At 42.7% G+C, this 12,421-nt stretch overlaps 1 protein-coding gene and 1 pseudogene across 4 annotated transcripts in view; both read left to right on the forward strand.

Moving 5' to 3' along the window:
* The window catches only part of HSD17B7 (hydroxysteroid 17-beta dehydrogenase 7), a 41,396-nt gene that overhangs the window by 16,810 nt on the left and 12,165 nt on the right, over nucleotides 1-12,421 (forward strand). For 2 of the 4 annotated variants that reach the window (XM_066625968.1, XM_066625972.1), the window contains 4 exons: nucleotides 79-183; nucleotides 491-547; nucleotides 1,504-1,602; nucleotides 5,875-8,176. In XM_066625968.1, coding sequence (XP_066482065.1) covers nucleotides 79-183; nucleotides 491-547; nucleotides 1,504-1,602; nucleotides 5,875-5,976 — 363 coding nt within the window. In that variant the 3' untranslated portion in view covers nucleotides 5,977-8,176. Of the gene's footprint in view, nucleotides 1-78; nucleotides 184-490; nucleotides 548-1,503; nucleotides 1,603-5,874; nucleotides 8,177-12,421 lie in introns of those variants that run through there. The other 2 variants (XM_066625971.1, XM_066625969.1) reach the window with 1 other exon arrangement.
* Nucleotides 1,861-1,980, forward strand: LOC136650330 (5S ribosomal RNA; annotated as a pseudogene).

The raw sequence follows: 12,421 nt of genomic DNA on the forward strand, positions 1-12,421 counted from the left end.
GCCCTCTGCACGTGATTGTTCATGGAGCGGTAACGTATTCTGTTGGGTTCACTTTCTTTCACCCCATCCTCCCCACAGGGCCTCTATTCCAGTGTTGTATGTCCAGGTGTTGTGATGACCAACATGACATTTGAAATTCTGCCAGCTTTTATGTGGAAGCTGCTGCTCCCAATCATGTTGCTGGTGAGTTTGACTGCCCTCTGAAGCTGTAACATCCCCTCTAAGTGAGGTTGGGGAAGCTGGGGTGAGATATGGATTCAAAGATAAACCTAGGAAAGAAGTTACATTTATAGGCAAAGGTCTGAGTTCATTGTGAATAGCAATGGTATGGCTGCATTTCATTGTATAGGGGCACAAACATACAGAGCAATGTATGTACATTAGCTACTTGTTTCGGGTGTGACTATTGTAGACATGTGGACAAGATGGTGGTAGTATGGAATGAGGGGAAAAAAAACACAACTATCTTCTTGTGTTCCTTCCCCACCAGCTCCGTATCTTTACCAAAACATATACGCTGACACCATACAATGGAGCAGAAGCACAGGTAAGGTCCTTTGGCATGGGCACATGGCATCTCTTTAACTCACAATTTTCTGTCCTGAAGTAGTCCTTGCATTAAATGGTTCCACTTTATTCCCGCTTTGGGGCTCTTTGCTGGCTGTTGTCCTTCTCTGGTGTAAATCAGATCTTTTGCAGATACTGTCTTGCAGCCAGGCTCATTTAGCAAGTTAGCAACACACCATTTTTCAAGAAATGTACATGAATTAGTATTATACCTGACATGTATGAGCATGTACAGAATGCCTTTGCTTCACCTCTGAGCAGCTGCAGCCTGTCCCTGCAAACTTTGAGTTAAAGAATCCAACTTCTTTCCAGGTTAGCTAGCATAGCTCCTTGTGGCACCCTCTACCCTCTCATAATCATCCCAAGGGGAGCAGGACCACATTGTAGGATGAGAGGCAGGATACACCGCACCTTAGAAATGTGCTAAGTAAAAGAACCAACTGGGACAAAATAAATGCTCCACAAGTGGTTTATTAGAGGGGTCTTCAAGAGAGTATACCCATCTCATTGGAGGGGGAAGGAAACAGTCTAGTACCCTTTATGAACCTAGAGGTCTGGCACTTCCAGAACTGTCTTGAAGTTGTTGCCCTGTAGGGTGTTTCTGCAGTCGAACCAGGACTGCAATCCTTCTCCCCCCACTTCCCATTGCCTGAGGTTACATTTCCATTCTACTGGGGGAGGGGCTCTGGGGCTCAGGAATCTCTTGCCTGGTGGTTGGCCCCAGTTCCTCCAACTGACTTGGACTAAAGGGCTTTTCCTTCAGAAGCCATTTCTTCCTCTCAGGGGCCAATTCCTTCCCCTTTTCTTTGGGAACTGTTTTTGACTGTTTAATTTGAATTAATTTAAGCCCTATGGCAGGTTCCTGGCCCAGGCAGAGTTTGTCTTGTATGAAGTGCACTTGGGGTGAGAGCTGCTTTCTGTTTGTATCCCTTCTAGTTTTGGCTATTCAAGCAAAAGCCAGAGTCACTGAACCCACTGGTGAAATTTCACAGCTGTACCACATTCTTTGGGAAGAACTACACTGAGATGCGCAAGGTAAAAATATCCTGTTCTGTGACTTGCATAGTAGCCACTGTTTTCATTTGCACTGAGCTGTATTATATAACAGGTGGTGGTGCTGTCATGAGGCAAAGCCGCCTTAAATGGCAGACTTTGATAGCCAGGCTCAAAAAATGCAATTTTCTTCACCTCTCAGTTTTTTGGTGGTGCAGGCCTTGCTGTGTGTTGTGCAGAGCTGGGTACAAATAATAATCTTGTAATAAAAAACATTCCTATGTTATATATGGTATAAGCTTCTGTAGCAACTGTTACCCTGCACATGCCCAATCTTGTCTGATCTCAGAAGCTAAGCAGGGTCAGGCCTGGTTAGTACTTGGATGGGAGACCACCTGGGAATTCCGGGTGCTGTAGGCTTATACCATAGGCTTTCGAGACTGAAGGTTGCCAACCATATGTTATACATTCTAACATGAGTTAATTTGATTTTGGACGGGGTGAACTTCATGAAAATACCATAAGACATTCATTGTATTGCAAAAGAACTTTTAATAGAAGTATTAAAAGGAATAATCTTTTTATTTATTTATTTTTAATTAACACACACAGACATACAAACACATAACATACATTTAGGAGTGCTAAATACCATATACCATTACTCATTAATCATACTATATCTCCTAATCATCTCTTCTGCCTCTTCTGCCTCTTATTAGTTCATCCATTTATTTATATAATATATACTAAATTTTCCCTAATGCCCTGCACTGTATCTTCTAAATTTTCACTTTCTATCAAACATAAGCTTACTTCAATTACTCATTAATGTTAAAACAAAATAATCTAATTACCAAAGTATAACAACATATGAAACAATTCTTCCATCTACTTCTAACTCTTCTACTCATTTATATATTTCTTATATCAAATATAATAGATTTTTCCTAATTCCCTATATCTTTTCTAAATATTCACTTTTTATCATCTCAACTAGTTCAGTTACTCATTAATATCTAATAATAATAATCTAATTTCCAAATTATAATCAAACCAACAATCTCTTATAATATGTTCTTTACCATTCTCCAATCTAATTCTCCAATCTGATTACATTTTTTTCTTTAACATAACTACCTATAAAAGAATTCATCCAGACGCTAACACTTCCAGCTATTTTTTCTAATTTATTCTAATTCATATATATCAATTTCATATAAATTTATTTTTTAAGTAAATTGAAACCATTTATTAATGAAATAAAATCCTCCAATTTTCTTTAACCCTCAGGTTTCTTTTTCTTTCTTTCCATTTTTTTCTCCTGTAATATCTTTAATAATTTATCTCCATAACAGAATCTGTTAAGCCCACATTTTCTTGTATAAGGTATGTTCATTTTTCCAATTAACTGGGATACGTTTTCCTCTTCTTGTTCCAACAAATTCTGTATTTTGTGCACCCATGTTATTCTGTCCATCTTTTCTATTTCAGTCTCCATCAGTGTCCCCTCTAGATCCTAAGAACATAAGAACAGCCCCACTGGATCAGGCCATAGGTCCATCTAGTACAGCTTCCTGTATCTCACAGCGGCCCACCAAATGCCCCAGGGAGCACACCAGATAACAAGAGACCTCATCCTGGTGCCCTCCCTTGCATCTGGCATTCTGACATAGCCCATTTCTAAAATCAGGAGGTTGCACATACACATCATGGCTTGTAACCCATAATGGATTTTTCTTCCAGAAACTTGTCCAATCCCCTTTTAAAGGCATCCAGGCCAGATGCCATCACCACATCCTGTGGCAAGGAGTTTCACAGACCAACCACATGCTGAGTAAAGAAATATTTTCTTTTGTCCTAACTCTCCCAACACTCAATTTTAGTGGATGTCCCCTGTTTCTGGTGTTATGTGAGAGTGTAAAGAGCATCTCTCTATCCACTTTATCCTTCCCATGCATAATTTTGTATGTCTCAATCATGTCCCCTCTCAGGCGTCTCTTTTCTAGGCTGAAGAGACCCAAACGTCGTAGCCTTTCCTCATAAGGAAGGTGCCCCAGCCCAGTAATCATCTTAGTCACTCTCTTTTGCACCTTTTCCATTTCCAAATCAAATCCTATTGTTGCCACTCTTCTAATTTTTGTATCCACTCTTCTGATGATGATTTCATCCCTCATCATCATCTTTTCCTTTTTCTCCTTCTGTTTATCTTCTGTTTTCTTCACATCTTCCAATTGCTCCTTGCACACATCTACCTGTTGAGAGAGAGTCTTTAAACTGGCTTGAACCTGCAAGGATCAACTCATCTTCTCACTGTGAGCAATTTTTCCAAATTTTTGAGGATCATTTGAGTCCAGGCATTTTTTGAATTTTTCTTACAGATAACCAGTGCTTTTTTTGTGAAAAAAAAGGTGCAGACGTAAAGATGAACTTACTTCTGAGAGATGCATAGGATTGGGCTGTCAATCTCCACATCACCCTAGCTACTTTTTCTACACATGAGGAAAAATACTGTACAGGTGCACTTGTAGCGTGTAGTATGTAGTGTGGCACTACTTCGAGGAGAGGAAGCAGTGAATGGATTCTGAAAAATGGCTTACATGAGTTCCATGTAGTAAAATTACTCTAAGCAACTGTGGGAGTAAGAACAAAAAAGGACTTCTTACACAAGAGGGGTCCTTAGGTGCACATAGAAACAGCTATGTTTGCAAACAAGCTATTAAATATGGTCTAATTCAGGTATCAGAATACTCTGTGTCTTTGGGAAGGTGCTTGGCATGCAATTGTATGTTCTCTGCTGCCCTGAGCAGCTGCTGTGCATTGCTGGAGAGGGGCTGCAAATGCTGGCTGGCAGAGGGCATGCTTGTGGGGGAAGGATGAGGAGGATCTCTGGCAAAGCTGGACAGCACGTTGTACACACATAGAATCCCTTTTTACCTGCCCTTAGCATGTGCAAACGGGTGCAGATATATATCTCTGCCAGGATTAAGAGCCCAATCCTAGGTATGTCTACTCTGAAGTAAGTCTCGTTCTAGTCAATGGAGCTTACTCCCAGGAAAGTGCCTAGGATTGTAGCCTAAGAGCCCAATCCTATGCATGTCTACTCAGAAGTCCACTTTAGTGAATGGGGCTTACTGTGGATAGGATGGCAGCCTTAGAGTCCAATCCTGTGCCTGTCTGTTCTGCCTCTGTTTTGCTCCCCGCCTCCTGGAATGCCTCCGAAGGGGAGGGGCCCCTGCAAAAAGGTGCCGGAACTCCGTCCCCCTGCGTTCCATTACAAAAAAAGCCCTACAGATAACAGTGTGATTAATGGAGAGAAACAAAACAGTCTCAAGGAGACAAAACTCTTTCAAGTCTAATAAAAATTATGTCCATAAGTAATTCTGGATTTTAGTCCACACACCAAATTATATTTATAATTATAATCCACAACCAATTTATTCCACTACAAAGATGAAGAGCACTTTCAACGTCCTTAAAAAGTTTCTCATTAATGCCTTCAGTGTATCCAGGGCTTTTAGCCAAATCAGTCAATCAAAGCCGGGGACAACATTAACACATACTTATCTTAAATTTCCAACTTAAACTTTACGCTTCATGCTTTTTCTTCCATGTGGTATCTTAGCACGGAGCCAGCAGCTTGATTGCAGACACTGCACCTCCCCCAATACTGTCCCTGACAATTAGGTTTCCGAGAAGAAAGCCGAGGTCCAAGGTCAGGCTTTCAAAATCTCTGGTACCTGCACTGTGGAAAGATCTTATCTCTCCTGATAAAGATCTTCAGATCCTCTTCAGACCTGCAATTTTTGGGGGGAAAACAGACTGTATCTCAGGAGCCCTTGGAAACATGTCTGTTCATCCACTGTTGGCTCCTCCTCCTCCTAAAAGGAATCATCTTGATCCATCTGGAGAAGACTCATGTGGAAGTGGACTTCTGCATCTGGATCAAGAAGGCTGCTCACAAATGGGATCTGTGCATGTGACTCTTACAATCTCACAATCTAGTGCTATGTTTAGCCCCAAGCAGAAACTCAGTGCTAGCACCAGTCTGCTTGTTGAGTACTTGTTGCTTGTTGTTAGTTTCCTGCTGCTTCTTCCTGTCAGCTTTTGCTAATTATTGGGCCTATTTGGCACATGTGTGTTGGATCAAGGCTAACAATGATGGTATACAGTTCCTAAATTCTATTAAATCATGACAGGGTGCAATCAGAACATTGTCCTGGGGGGCGGCTGAGTCTTCTGTAGGAGAGCTGAGGCCCAATTGGTCCTATTAATTTTTTTTCCAATTAGTACTGGGTTCTGTGTGTCTTTCAGATGGATCTCAATGAAAACTTGGCTGAGAAGTTTTACCAGAAGCTGTTGGAACTGGAGAAGGAGGTTCTAATGAGGATTGGCGAGCCACAACATAAAAAATAGCAAAATCTAGTCCAATTTCCTTAGCTGTCTATCTTTGTAGCAATAGAATAAAGGTGTTTTTTTTTGTTTGTTTCATTTCATGTTTGCCTTTGCAAAGCAGACAGCTCTGGAAATGTGTTATGTTTTCATGAGGCTAGACCCCTGTAAGGAATAAAAAAGGCCTTATTATTTAATCTCTCTCCCCTAACATAAAGCTTATCCCTCTGTTTGCAAACTGCCATATTTAATAAACTGCGGTCACTTGGAATCCCTGGAAAATTGCATGGAGCCTTTGATCCAGATCAGGGGTGTCCAAACATTTTGGCAGGAGGGCCACATCATCTCTCTGACACTGTGTGAAAAAGAACTAATTTACATTTAAAATTTGAATAAATTTACATTAATGAATATAATCAAGATGGAACTTATCTGAATGAATGAAGGTCTTGCAGTAGCTCAAGGCCTAAGCCTTGCACAAAGCAAGGCTGGTCTTTCCTTTGCTGCTGCATCACAGACATGAAACAGCACATAGTAGAGGGAGCCCTCGTCCCGCAGCTCAGATTGAACAGTTGTCCTTACATTGAGAGCAGTTGCATCGGGCCAGCACGGGCTCCAGCAAGTCTCTGGGGGGCCAGAGGCTCATTGGAGACTGGGGGCTCTCCATGGGCCAGATTGGGAGCCCATGAGGGCTGCAAGTGGCCCCTAGGCTGGGGTTTGGGTACCCCTGATCCAGATAATCTAAAATTGGCTTCTTGCTATAGCTCAGGAAATATCCATTGTAGGGAAAAGATAAGGTTTAAACATTCCTATACTGTGCCCAGACATTTCTATTTAACTACTATATTCCATATTCAGACATTCTGGCTGCCTTCTCCCTTGCTGTACAAAAGAGATAATGGTCCCTTTCTATCCAGCCTGAGCCAGAGGATCATAGGCCTGAAGGTAGGCTTCGCCTAGGATGAACCCTTGCCTTAAGTGGAGATTAAGAGCCAATCCTATCCTATCCAGCGCTGGTGCAGCTGCAATGCAGCCTCAAGGGAACAAAAATTCTCTTATCCTCTGTGATAAGGCCTCTATGACTGCCCCTCCCATCACCATCTCAGGATGCAGCTAACACCTTGTTGGCACAGCTGCACCAGTGCTGGAAAGTTGGATAGGATTGGGCCCTAGATCCTCTGGTGAGAGCCACTTTCTCTTATGGACAGCTTCCTCAAGGTTATGGTACTCCATCAGAGGCATTTGTGTTTCTTTCACCATCTATTTTAAGCTCAGTTTTCAGAATATTATTATTATTATTATTATTAACAGTATTTAAATACTGCTTTTCAACTAAAAGTTCACAAAGCGGTTTACAGAGAAAAATCAAATAACTAAATGGCTCCCTGTCCCAAAAGGGCTCACAATCTAAAAAGATGCAAATATGGATGCCTAGAGCCACTAAAGAGGGCATAGTCTTGTAGAAGTGACTTCCAAGTGTATAGTCTAGACTATAGTCTATAGTATAGTCTATAGTATAGACTTCCAAGTGTACAGTTAAGTACAAAGGACCACATGCCCCTGTAGATGTTGGTGCCTGCAGATTCTTCCTTGATTCAGCTGCTGGGGTTCTGTGAGAGTATCCCTTCACTGATAGCTGTATTAAGGAAGGGAGTAGGTATCTGAATTTAGTTCTTGCTCTCTCCACGCCAAGCCAATTGCTGATTTTTACAAAAAGGCTGCCATGTGTGCACAATTGAATGAAGGACCACTGATACAGTGCAAGAGTTCTACCTATAGCAATTATACTAATAGTTTGGAGCTGACATGCTGGATTGTATATATTCTGTATAGATGTTTTCTGGGCCAGTACCTGCTAGCTCACAGATTCAGTATCCTGCATATGAATAATGTGTTAACTTTCCAAGTACAGAAAGTTTAATTTTGGAGTAATCTTTCTTCCCTTTATCTTTCAAATTCCTCTATCACCATTTTTAAGAGTCTAGCCCCAGATGATCCAATAACCTGAACAACAGCTGCTGACTAAACCAGGCAAATTTTCTTGTGTAATCAGACTTGCAATTTAGAATTCTGCTGTTCATATTGCAGATCTTTTTAACCACACAGCACACACAGCCCTGGTTCTTACAATGTTTTTATTTATTCTGTTTCTCCTCCTGTTTTCTGTAGTCCATGAGCAATTATGAGAAGTACATTTATCTCAATAAACAAAATGGAGGGCAGATGTGTCCTTGCTTCAGCGAGTTGTCTTTAGGGGAAGTGGGTAAAGGAGTTGGAAAATTGACTACCCAACCCAGACAGAGAGAAGAGAAAGAGACAGAAGTTCTTGCCTTTGGTCTCTGTGCAATCCCTACCCTGATCATGTTGTAACAATCTTGTAGCAGCAACAAGAAAGCAGGTATACCTGCTCCTTAGGGCGCGATGGCGCTCTGCACATGTATTAAGGGAGAGTACCTTCCCACACCATCATTTTTCTGAATATTGTGAAAGAAGCTCCAAGAAACTTATCTGAGATAATTTGCTAAAAACTGCTAGACTTGAAAGAAAGGAAATGTGGATAATGTCCCTTTGGGGGGGGGGGGGGATATTTTAGTCTTTCAGCCAACTGAAATGCAATTAGCACAGTCTAGATTCAACCCTTACTCTCAGTAGAAGCATCAAAAGAGTGCTGCAGGAAAGATAGGTCACTTCCTTGGTAAACCGTTTGAAGCTGAGTGCTGTTCAGAACAGACTACCTCCAATATTTCTTTCCCAAACTTGCTGTATATTCTCCCCTTTGGGGTAGGGGAATCCTTTTTTTCTAACTTTTATATTCCCAGTGTTCCATATTATTTTTTTTTGCCTTCCTCATATACACACTTCCTTGTCTCACAATTAGAAGAGCTTTGAAGTGGATTTAAAGAATGGAAAGCAATTCAAACATGCAGATTACATACCTAAGCCATGTACTGCCTAGGGTCACAGAAAATTTTAGCGTCCCCCATACAATGAAATTTAATTAAGAAATAAGGGTGCAATCCTATCCTGCGCTGGAACAGGCAAGCCAGGAGGCTTGCGCTGTATCCAGCTTAGGATAGTGTCTATAAGCAGTTCAGCCAGAGGCAAGGGGAAACATTTCCCCTTACCTCCGGGCAAGGGCTGCTGGCCCCTATGGCGGTGTATATACCTATACCTATACCTCTTGCAGTGGCACAAGTCTGATGAGAGCAGAGCGACTTGAAGCTACTCCGCTCTCCCCGGGAATGGCATAAGTGCCGGATCCCAGCCACGCCTCCCACTCCTTGTTCGCCCCCAGGGTTGCCCACTATGTCCCTCCCAGGAACGCCACCCCCGCCTACCTCACAGTGCCGACACAAGGCACTTGGAGGAAGCCACCAAGGAGGCTGGATTCAGCCTCCATGCATTGGCGCATCTCCATGTGCTGACGCAGCTTCCTCCTGAGGAGGCATGTTTGCGACCCTCCTGGGTCTTGCATCAGCCCTTGGGCGCCTTTGGATTGCGCCCTAAGAGAATTTAAAAAACATAATACAGATGCATTTAAATGGATGAGACTTTGCTAATCAAGGGCACAACTGCAGCTTCTGCAATGAGTATTCTTGCCTCTGGTTCAGGAACACAACAGTCTGTGTTGCCTCACACAGCCTCACACAGGGATCCTCCTGTTGCTATCTGGGAGCATCACAATTCCCTAAGCATTGCAGAGAACCCTTATTTTCTCCTTCTGCCTATCCTGTTACATGGAGCTAGGCAATGTGTTTAAATCCAGTTGATTTAAATGGGATACCACAGCCCCTACGAATCTATAGATTTGGGTATGTTTTGCTTGACATTTGGATCAGATAGCTCCATTTGGTATTGTATAGTGTCTATTTGTTTAAAAAACAGCAAAAGGGAAAATAATAATAATACAGGTATTTATATACTGCCTTTCTCGGTTGTCAGATTTCTCCTCAGACTTTAATTCAAGGCAGTTTACATAGGCAGGCTGTTCTAAATCCCCGTAGGGATTTTTACAATTGAAGAAAGATTCGATCTTTCAAGAACCGCACAACATTTCAGGTGGATCTTTTCTGGTCTGGTATCACATTCTGGACTCGGTTTCCTCCCACTCAGGCTGACAAGCAGCTCCTTCATCTCTCACTTGAAGGGCACAAACCTGTTGAGTGGCACAAACTATTTAGCAGTCATGTTTGAAGCACAGAGATGGGTGCTCTGATTTGTGATAGGAAAGCTGTCCATATTGATTTTAAGCAGAGCAGAGTACAGTCCTATTCAGAAGTTATTCTCCCCCTCTCTACCTGTTGTAGCTCAGGGTTCCAAATCCCACAAAAGAACCCTTTCCACATTCAGGGCTGCCCTTTGAATGGAGAGAGGGGAGGGAAGCTAGCTAGTACTCTCCTATTTTCCCTTCACTCATTTGTTGTATAAATATGGGAAGGAATAACTAGCGTTATTGGTCTAGCAGTCTTGCTACTCATGACTGCTGTATAAATGCTTATGGTCTTCAAGAGCATGCATTTGTGGGCTTTATAGGCACATAAATGTGCACATTGTCATGCCTAGAAATGTTTTTGTAAGTTAATGGGATTTGTCTCTTGGGTTTCCAAATTTCAGTGTCCAAGCCTGTGGCATGCAGAGCAAATTGACAGTGTGCTGGGTAAACATAAGTAGGGCTCAGACACACCATTGCTTCAACTTGCAGAAGGATTGGGACATTTATAGAAGGCCAAGGCTTCATCGCCATTTCCTTGCTGCTCCCTTCCCAACCCTGAACAGAATCCTTCCTTTCTTTTATCTGACCCCACAGGCAGTACTCTGGTTTGCATTAGCATTGTGTGGATCTAGCGCCTGTTCCTTCATACCCTTTCCTTCTGAGGAGCCAGTCCAATTTGGTTGGAAAGTCTGCAATACTGGCAGCTCCCCTGGCTTCTCTCCCCTTCCTGGTGCCTCATTCTCTAGCCATGGCTCAGCTTCACCAGACCCTCCCTGCTGCTGAAGGAGATCAAGGAGGCTTTGAAAGGCACTGGGAAAAGCATCCTTGCCCCCTGCTCTGGCCATATCTTGGCTCCCACAGACCCTGCCTGTTGCTGAAGGAGGACAAGGAGGCTTGTCAAAGAGAAGCAGGAGAAGCATCCTTACCCCTACTGGGCTGCCCGGGTCTTGCAGCAGAGAGAGGGTGGGAGAGCATGTTATGGGCAAGGAAGGTCACTGCAGAGGCAGTGGATGGTGGTACCATCCCACATTGTGTGTCATCTGGGGGCACTGGCCTCCTGACCCCCTCAGTTACACTAGTGTGCACGTAGACAGTTGTTTACCCATTGAGAGACATTTAATTATATCTTGCAAAAATCTTAGAGGGGGAAAATTTAATATCTATATGTGTTACCTCACATAAAGATTGTGGAGTAGGTAGGAAGTGGATGAAAATTAAAAATAAGCTGTATGTACTTGTGATGGTGGACATGTATGCAGCTAGATGGAGGGGGAAGAGACCTCTTGCCCTTAGAACTTGTATCATTTATTCTGAGCTACTTCACAAGAAGAGTTCCTTTCTCAAAGTATATCAGCATGGTAGGATTCAATAACATTCACTTGTTACATTTCCAAATTCAGTGCACACTAACAAAACTTGCCAAATGGAGTTAAGAAACAAGGTACAGTACTGGGATAATAACATGAAATGGGTTGTATGTTAGTGGTATGCACCCAAAATGTTCCCACCTAGCTTGCTGCTCTGCCATTGAGTGTGATCCTGCCTCCTCCCATGATCATCTACCCCAGTGAGGGCATTATCCTATCCAGTCCTGATGAAGGCATGCCAGCAGGGTGAGTGCTGCATCCTGCACTGGGGAGAGTCATTGAGGCCCCCTCAAGGTAAGGAAACATTTGTTCCCTTATCTCAGAGCTGCGTTGTGGTTGCATTGGTGCTGGAAAGTTGGATAGGATTAGTCCTCATGCCCTGCTTCCTGGTGGCCATTTCTCCCCCCCCCCCCCCAACACACACACTGTTCAGTGAAGTGTCAGCTGGACACCCCTAATGAAAGAGGAGTTTCCAGGGGTGAGGGGGGAAAAGCCTGTTTAACCATTTTTAAAGATGTAAAGTTGATGTTAGCCTTTGTCCTGGAGAACTAAACATGAACCAGCACATGAATACAAACAGAGCAGTTAAAAATCCTGATAAATATTTTAAATGGCAAGGTAGTACTAAGTACAGGGAACCAGGCTGACTTTTATTATTTCTCTTAAAATACGGGTGCAGCCATCCTTCACTACAAAATAATTGAAACACACTTTTAAAACCTGTTGAAAAAATTTGGTGGAGGCAAAGCATGTTTTTGGCACCAGCAATGCCATTGGGACAACTATCAGATAAGGAACATGCAGCAGTTGGGCATACAATTTTTTTTCCCTGTTCGGTTTTGCCACTAAATGTTATAAGAGGCAGGGCTGTTCCCCACTCTGTGCTTCT

The sequence above is a fragment of the Tiliqua scincoides genome, chromosome 4 (genome assembly GCF_035046505.1).
Source record: "Tiliqua scincoides isolate rTilSci1 chromosome 4, rTilSci1.hap2, whole genome shotgun sequence".
NCBI lineage: Eukaryota > Metazoa > Chordata > Lepidosauria > Squamata > Scincidae > Tiliqua > Tiliqua scincoides.